At 46.7% G+C, this 9,049-nt stretch overlaps 1 protein-coding gene across 2 annotated transcripts; it reads left to right on the top strand.

The window, feature by feature from the left end:
- Positions 1–389: 389 nt before the first annotated feature.
- LOC149353487 (uncharacterized) lies at positions 390–5,474 on the top strand. Of its 2 annotated transcripts, XM_089577358.1 has the most exons (3): positions 390–1,228; positions 1,334–1,426; positions 5,195–5,474. In XM_089577358.1, the coding sequence occupies exons 2-3, from the start codon at positions 1,359–1,361 to the stop codon at positions 5,439–5,441; spliced, it is 315 nt and encodes a 104-aa protein (XP_089433484.1). In that variant the 5' UTR covers positions 390–1,228; positions 1,334–1,358; the 3' UTR covers positions 5,442–5,474. The 2 variants fall into 2 exon arrangements, with proteins under 2 accessions (XP_089433484.1, XP_089433483.1); XM_089577357.1 differs by having other exon boundaries at positions 390–1,426.
- Positions 5,475–9,049: the final 3,575 nt, after the last annotated feature.

The following is a 9,049-nucleotide window of genomic DNA, read 5'->3' as shown; positions in this document are numbered from 1 at the left end:
CATGTAGTAAATGCATGGGTTTCATAAACAAAATAAAAGGAATAGAAAATAAAAATAACACAAAAAAAATAAAAAGAAATTAAGATAATAAAATAAAATATGAGAAATTAGAGAAACAAAACACAATAAAAATAAGAAACAAAATTAAAAAATGGAATGAAAAAATAAATCAAAAATAAAAACAATAGAAATAAGAAAAGAAACAGAAAAAAATAACTATGAAAAATAAAAAAAATAATAAAGAACAGTGTGCCAGGAAACGCTTCCGCTTTGCAGCACTTCAGAGAGCCAAAGTGACCCCTGAAGTTTGTATAGCGGCGCAGTGAAACCCTTGCCCGGTTGCGGCGTCTTTTCCCGCGTTTTGCTGCTTCCAGCGAGAACCAGTTGCAACGTGCTTGTCTCATTGCTTCAAGGAGGAAGGCTGAAGCCACAAAGGGCGCGTCTTCGTTTATTGTGGGCCAGTTATACTGGACGTTCTGAGCAGCGCGTGCCGCTCCTATGCTAAGCGGCGTGGACCCCACAAACGGCCCCCGTGCTAGTCCACGGTTCAACTGTCGGTTCACGGTCGACGCAAGTAGCGACCAGCAGTTTTGTCGTGTATCTTACGCTGATTCGTACATAGTTATCCACACTCATGAGCGACACTTTAGGGGCTCCGAATCTTTGAGCGAGGAATCGCCTCAAGGCAGTGCGTCATTATTCAAAAACTACAATGTGGGCTGCCTGAGACGGAGGGGCGGCGGCGGTATCCGCCTGGTACCGTACCTACCGCATTCGCTTTTGCGCAGGTGGTAGCGCTGCACGCTGAAAGCATGGCGGCTATGCGTGGACATGTTGAGGAAGTAATTACGAAACAGGCGGCACAAGCAGAGCCCGACCCCTCTCGCCTAGCTGCCACCGCCGTATTGTTTTCCTCCACTTTTCGTCGTAACTTCCACCCTTATCTCTGCCACCGCTAACCCCTCCTCTGCCCTTTCATTCTCGCCCTCCCTTTGTTACCGTCCGTATACTTTCATCCTTTGCCGTGCTCTTCGGTCTGCTATAGCTCCGCCGGTTACTCCAACGGCGCGCAAGCCAGGAAGGGGCGCCTAAGAGCTGCGCTCTGTGAGTTTTCTATCCATCCTATAGTCGCCAGGCAATAACGGAAAAAATATTTCGACCACCGGCCAATATATTTTCGTTCGACCTTATACGGTGCGGCTGTGCTGGGCTCTGTGCGTCGCTGTAGGTGAGTTGGTTTTCGGGAGTACCGCTTAGTTTCTCAGAGATATGTAATCTCGTCGCATACCGTAGAGTTCGGGCATCGCAACTCAGGGATGTCTTTTGTGTGCAGCCCAGCCTCGGGGAGCTCTGGCCTCATGACGAACGAGGAATACAACAGTGGCAGACGCCAGCAGCCGGAGCAGCGCCGGGCACAGCCAATGAGGTGGAATAGAGAAACTGGGGTTCAAACATCCCCGCGTCGACGCATCTATCGCGAACGCCACCGTGCCGAGGCATTTCGCTGGCGCTTGCTTAAGCGCCGCTGTTCGGCGGCTCTCTTGGCTGCCCTCAAGGAGGCATGCAACTGTAGTGTCTTTACTAAAGTTAAAGATGGAAATGCTATATACTGAGACTTGAATAAATCAAGCGAGACGGCTGTCTTTGCCGGCAAGTTTCCGGAAATGTAGTGTTCGTTTGAACGGTCTATGTTCTTTAAATAATATGAAAAAGCCTTAAAAAAAAAAAAAAACGTACTCAGCATTCTCGTGTTCTGCAGAGTTTTTTTGTGGTTTTTTTTTACAGTGCTAGTTCCACGTTAGGGTAACGGAGTGGATTCTAAGAGAAGGCAAGCGTAGCAGGGGGCACCAGAAAGTTAAGTGGGCAGATGAGATTAAGAAGTTTGCGGGGGTACGGTGGCCGCAAATGGCAAAGGACACGTTTAATTTGAGAGACATGGGAGAGGATTTTGCCCTGCAGTGGGCGTAGTCAGACCGATGATGATGATGATGTGTTGCACGTCAGGTGCCACGTTGTTGTCGCCATGGAAATCTGGAGCCGTGCGTAGTGACGTCAGTGCGTGCCACAAGAGCTATCTGACTCGAGCGCTGTGTACCTTGTGGCCCGTTACTAAACTTCGCTTCAATTTCGTGAGGGCGCTGACATGCAAGCTCACCATGCAGGGACGATGAAACAATGGCGCCATGGTCAGGTAGTGATTCTACAAGCGGGCTGTTTATCGACGCTTAATTAACCGATCACGCTTCCAAGGCGGGACTAGCATTTTTGGTTAATGCTTAGCGTGTGTAAAACTGGCGTATTTTCGACACGCTTGTCGCATCGGGCCGTTTATTCGACACACAGATGGTGGCTATCTCTGTAACTCTCTCTCGAAGTTCAGAAGTATAGCAGATCGAGTTGACATTACCGAGCCAAGGCGCTGGGCTCCGTTGTGTCACTCATTCGGCCGGTTGGTTTAAACCACGCAATGAAGTCGCGCTCTCTTCTCACTATGGACAGAATTTCCTGCTCATTATGGCAGGATTTGAAGTGGAAACATACCTTAGTGCGATAATTGGAAGCACAGAGTGGTGCTCCTCTCAGAAAGAGACGCATTGAGGACGCACCTAGAAAGTCAGCTTTGTAGTAAGGCTGAGATCTGGGCGAGTTGGTATGCATTCATACTGGTGAACAGCGCAAAAAAGGCGGGACAACGACGAGACAAGCGCTGACTATCAACTGGGTTTATTGAAGGACGGAAGGGTATATATACGAAAACATAACACAAAGAAGTAAGATGATAGTGTGAAAGGGCCGTGAAAATCAAAACCTATGTCACATGTGAAGTGATTTATGCTAATTCTTTGTTGCTAAGTGTCACGGAAAGACTGCTGATGCATTCGTCGCCTTGCCTGTGGATGTGATGCGCTTCCATTATTTCGCGCTTTGTACATGCTAGAGAGCATCATGCGACGTCTACTCTTGAAGAAAGTCAGTTTTTTTTTGTTTAGTTAGTCTTTTTAACTCTATCGGGGTACCGGAGAGCGTTGCGAAAGCCTTCCGGCGGGAAAGGGAAGGTCGGTATGTACGACACGGAGCAGCATATGACGACACGCCTAGTGCGGTGGGATTTTATTTTACAAGGCAGTGCTCAGTCCAGGTTGCATCGAGAAGAAATTGTCGTCGAGAACCCAGCCGAAAGTGGGTTGTGCCTTCTTACTTTCTCTGTATATTTCGTAATTTTCAACAGACTTCGCGTCGACCACCTCGAAGAGAATCGCACAACTTGCCCCCTGTGTCCTAGAGTCGATAAAAGTAACAAAATTGGAGCGTACACTTTGGCTCCGCCTCAAGGGTATGACGCGGTAGCGTTAATGAGTTAATGCCCTTCATATGTGGGATTAGTGATTCTTGACTTTACACGCATAGATCCCCAGGAGTCCTCATGCCGCTCCTGGCGCAGTGATGGAGCGGTTAAACGATGCGCCACTGCCTTACGATGACAGGTGCTGCCACGGTGGTCAGTTTTCCCACAATGCTGTGGGCAGGTTGCGATTACACCACAAGGTCACGTGACCTAGTTGGTCAACCTAAGTTGTTCTCCGGGGATTTTTCGCTCAAAACGTTGATGACGACAACACTGGATTTTCTGCGAACAAGAGCTTTAATGCTTTTTCCTTCGCTGTCTGGCAGTGGAAATCCAGCAGAAAACGAAGAACAAAAAAGCTGGCAACGGTCCGACGCTCCCTCATTCAGCGCTGGCGTTCTGCTCGCTGTAGAAAAGAGTCGCGACGTGGCGCTGTACGCAGCGTTTTATTGTTTTTCTAAGTTCTCTTTCTCTTCGTGGCGCGAAACACTGACGCAGCTGGCCGGCGGGCTTGCGCGGATGGAAAATGTGGGTTTCCATAGAACGCAGCCGTTCTAGCAGCACTCATGCTATGCGCGATTCTGGGGCCTGGAATTTAAAAATTTACAGTAACTCTCGTCGTCGAGAGTAGGTGTTAGCATGAAGTGCATTGCATTGCAGTTATATAATGCATTCTAGGATGGCTCCTCGATGGTGGCGGCCGCATTCAATGAGGTTTAGGAGGTTGAAGCTAAAGTTGAAGCTGTTGGGAGCTCCTGTTGGCATTAAGCTCGCGGTTTCCTACCCTTGGTTGGTGTGTGTACCCAGCAGCGCGCATATAGACTCCCTGGCTGCTTTTGCGGATTGATGGCCGTCCCTCGGCGCTTTACACGCCGATCGCCACGTGCAACTCACATGGTCCAGAAGCTTCTGTTTTGAGCTGGACAGCGAGTATTTGACTAGTCACCGTTCAAAACAAGCATCATTGCACGAATGATGGCTACATATAGTGCCATGGCACCGTGTGGTGCTGATATATTTCGTCAGGTCTTTAAATTTTTCAGGCCTGTTAAATGTTTCTTTCATTGATTTCCATGTCTACCTCATTTTCACTGATCTTTCGTTATTTTTTATTGTTCTTTTCTATTTCACTGCTCTGAGTACACCACTGCAAAAAGGTCTATGGCTGTTAGTGGTTCAGCTTTTGCTTTTATTAGGATGAACCTCCTAAAGTGACTCGGACTATGACGGACGCCGTATTGAAAGGCTGCAGATAAGTGCGACCACCTGAGGTTCTTTAACGTGCGCTGACATCGTACAGTACACGGGCCCCCAGCATTTTGCCTCCATCAAAATGAGACCACCGCAGCCGGGATGGAACCTGTGCCTTTCGGGTCAGCAGCCGAGTGCCGTAACGACTATGGCACCGCGGCGGTTAGCTATTAGTGGACACATCACATTAAATAAATAAAAAATAAAATGATAGCGCGCCGTAGCCCTCATCGAATCATGTACGATCTTTTCGACGCATTCCAAAATTTTGTTTTGTGTGGGTTCCGTTCATTTTGCTGTATAAATTTGGTAACTAAATTTCAGCAACATGCCCCCCCCCCCCCCCCCCCCCCGCCTTCAAAAAAAGAAATCGACACATTGCTTTGTTCACTCATATGGTTCAAAATTTTAGTCAAGATTCTGCATAAATTATGTTCTCTTTGGTTTCGCCTCAGTTAAATCAGCTGCGAAAAAGAGCGTATTTAATACTACGAGTCGCTAACTAGGGTGGCTGACTCCATGTCTGCGCGCGCGCAGACCTTGCACACATTGGAGAGTTGCAGCATTGCGATACAGGCCTATGTCTATGGTGTGCAGGTCAACCACAGCTGGTTCAGATGACATAGCTGTGTGCGATGAAGAAAGCCAGGAGCAGTCCGTGCACAGCATGGAGGCAAGCGGAGAAGAAGGCACGGAAACTACGACTGACGGTGCCCTGCTCGCACAGCTAACCCGCCGCCAACGCCGCCTACGTGCGCGCCGTGAACGCCAGCAAATCCGCGAGCGGCTGCTGCTTGCTGTGGCGAGAATCCTGAGAGAGGAGAGCCGAGCTGGCTCTAAATGATTCTGGACGTCAAAAAATTCAAAAAATCTCGAGCATATATATGTCTCGAGAAATTTCAAACCATGGAATCTTATTTGAGGACTGTGTTCATTCATTAATAAAAATTGGTAGTGGCTTAGCTGTGGTTAAGCCCGGATATACAAGCGGAAAGGTTCAGTTACGCTTGGTTTGGCGTCATGGCTGTCGCAGTTCGCGCACAATGCACTGGGAGCACCACGATAACGGTGGAGGCATTCGGCCGTCCACACACTGCCTGTATGGAGGCGGAGGAGGAGACGTGCATGTAGTGAATGCTTTTGAGACATGTACTGTGGTGTCCATTCCTTTCGGGTGTACACCAAGATATGAGAGAGGCATTTACTTCTTTTAAAACCAATTTTCATTTCATTTCATTTTCCTTAAGGCCCTTACGGCACGGTTCGGGTATCCACCGAAATATGAGAGAGACAGGCGACGTTTCCTTTGCTTAAAACCAATTTTCATTTCCCTTCTCTTACAGTGCGGTTCGGGTGTCCACCGAGATTTGAGTTTCCTGGCGCACTGTTTGTCTTCATTTTTTTATTTCTGATATTTTATTTCTTTCATTTCTTTTTTATTCTCGTTTCTGTGCTTATTTTTTTTTATTACGGAGTCGGCGGCCGCCTGCGCTGTGCGTGACGTCGCTCGGTTTCGCGCACGCGCAGAAGTGGCAAATCTGGCCTCCGGCTCACGCAAAGCACGGTGTTGACTAGCATTCTGTGTTTCGACGATTTTTACCACACTTGTGGCGGGCTGTGTGATCTCACGCGCAACCTTGAAGTCCAACAAGAAATTATTTCACCGGCTTGCTGTGCAATGTCCCTCGCCGAAAACAGGAGCGAAGACCGCACTGTCGGCGAGTAACGCTTGACGATGAAGAAAACGGTACTGACGAGTGCGTCCTTGTCGGCTTGGCTTCGATGCGTAAATAGCCCTACCGCCAAATGGCTACGTTCGCTTCATTATGCAATCTTAGTTGCCAAAAACACCGATCTGAGGTCTGTTAAATTCGCATGCACTTTCTATACCAGTTCTGTAAAGTTCTGCGGCTGTGCCGCTTAGGTGCCGCGAGCTTGCAGCGCCGGTTCCGGCAGTTCAATTGCAACGGCGCTGCTTCCAAAACGATTGGTCGAGTGCAGGCCTGGTCGTCTGCTAGCCTTGGCATCATCAGCAATTTGGAGCCAGCTGTGTACCGCCCACTTTAACGGGAGCCAAAAATCCCGAACCATGTAAAGAATTTTCAAGAAGCGCATCGCAGTGAACACTGAAAGGCTCGGCGACCCATATCCTGGCGCATGTTGTGCACGGCACAAATTGAATTAAGCCGCTCGCTTACAGTATAACCTATTGGTTATAATGTCACGGGTGTCTACTTGCAACACAAAGTTAATGTTTTTTTAAACAGAGCACATGACAAGAAAAAAGATCCTCGAAAAAACTACTCAAGTTCAAAGTATGCCCAAAATCTGCAAAAACAGTCCAACCAGTAAGGAAATCAGTTTAAATGTATAGTCTCGGCCTTGACAGGCCGATGGTTGCACTGGCACTGCAGGACTTTCAGAAATGGCTCAACGTCAGCATTGCAGAGCCGACCACCGTAGAATAGCGCATAGTACATTTCGAAAAATCAAAATAAACCCCCTTAATGTGGTTTGGCAATGGGCACAAAAATGGGTGTCGCTGCCATATGACAAGTGTGAACAGATAAGTGTCTCACCTGCACTATAAAAAATAAAACACCTTTCTTTCGTCTTCAGGTGTTTAACTCGCACCCGACCCGCATAGATGTTCTGTGCGTACATACCGCCATGAAGAGGGTATCTAACGAAAACAGCACACCTGAGAATGATGAAATTGAAACAAAAGGCATTAGGGTACACATTTATTGATTTATTTGCCCACAGTGCCACAGTGACATTACAGTGGTGGGGTAGGTTGTACAAAGCAAAAAAAAAAATTACAAGGACAGTCGCAATTACAAATCTACTCCACCTTGGGGGATTCCCCTAAACATTTGACCAACAATGCAAACACTTCGCGGGTTCGATTCCGGCTGCGGTGGTCGAATTTTGATGGAGGTGAAATTCTAGAGGCCCGTATCTGTGTGATGTCAGTGCACATTAAAAAAACCAAGGTGGTCCAAATTTCCGGAGCCCTCCACTACAGCGTCCCTCGTAGCCCAAGTCGCTTTGGGACATTAAACTCCAATAAACAAAACCTAAACCAACTTCACTTCCAGTAATATTAACAAGAAATGAAGATAAAGCACTCCATTCTCGAACAGCACGAGGAAAAAACGTCATCTTTAACATATCGGTTCTTGATCTGAATTCGCACACTTTATGGTTATGATCAACCCACTCAGATCTGTAGTGTGGATGAAAAATGTAGTTTTCTCTAGGAATAGCAATCTGATTCTAATATATATGAAAAAATTTAAGCCTTAGCTTTCTCCTTCTTACGTCAAAGGGTTCCCATTCTAATTCCAGTTTTATGCCAGACACACTAATGTAAAACTAATGCAAACATGATGTCATGAACTCCCACCTGCGGGCATTTTTGCGTTTTAGCACCTTGCACCCATGGAATAAAATACATGCATTGGGTCCAGGTATTTCCTGCTACTACAAGCAAATAACCGTGTTTATACAGCTTTATATGTATACTTAACGTAACTTGTCTATGTGCCCACCAAATTTCATAGCAGTGGAGAGGCAGCATGAACTTGCAGAAAGGATGCACTCAGTTGGAAGTGACACCACGGTACAAGCATTCAGAACATTTATTGGCATACACAAGTGCAGAAAGCACACATATCCAAGAAAGCAGTGGTTATGGTTTCCCTATTGCCATGCAGCCATACGGTACAAGCATTCAGAACATTTATTGGCATACACAAGTGCACAAAGCACGCATATCCAATAAAGCGCTGGTTATGGTTTCCCTATCACCATGCAGCCATAAATGTAGCTGTTAAGATGACAAAGCTATCGATTCCCCCGAAGCAAAGCAAAGTTTAAAATACTTTCTGTGCATAGCTATAAACCGCTTTGAATTGTGCTTAGGCTTTGAAACTGTCACTCCGAGCAACAATTGCGTAACGATGCACAGCAAATTGAAAGCACAGTTCGAGTAACTTGTAATAAAAAGCCAGAAAGCTGGCAATCATGGCAGTTATGGCAGTTGGTGTGTCAACGATTCTCATCAGCTCGCGTCCCTTGACGTACAGGAACATGTGATCTGCCTGCTCCAGATCCCCTCCAGAGAATGCCACACATGGGGTCACACATGGTACTGCAACCTCGGCATCCTGCATAAACACAGAAAAAGATGATCCATCTGAAAACTACTTGTTCACAATTAATGTGATATTACACGTGCTGTTTGTAGCACTTAAAGGGTCCCTGAAAAGTGGTTCAGAAAGTGACTATCAAATGCGTCCACTATACAGGGTGTCCACGCTAACTTTAGCCAAGGGTTAAAAATAAAATATTTGAGGTAGGCCAAGGAAACTACTTACATACATCTGCCAACAGGCTTGTGCATCATAGGCAATTTTTTGTTCTGCATTAAGTAATTAGCAATTAAGA

This window comes from Amblyomma mixtum, chromosome 3 (assembly GCF_055824585.1).
Source record: "Amblyomma mixtum isolate Tamu chromosome 3, ASM5582458v1, whole genome shotgun sequence".
Taxonomy (NCBI): Eukaryota; Metazoa; Arthropoda; class Arachnida; order Ixodida; family Ixodidae; genus Amblyomma; species Amblyomma mixtum.
The sequence above is the reverse complement of the archived record's forward strand: the minus strand, read 5'-3'. Positions and strand labels throughout refer to the sequence as shown.

Coding starts and splice junctions, on each gene's coding strand:
- LOC149353487 (XM_089577357.1), top strand. CDS start 1,317: ATGTCTTTTGTGTGCAGCCCAGCCTCGGGGAGCTCTGGCCTCATGACG. Junction 1,427..5,194: donor CGCCGGGCACAGCCAATGAG/GTGGAATAGAGA, acceptor TATGGTGTGCAG/GTCAACCACAGCTGGTTCAG.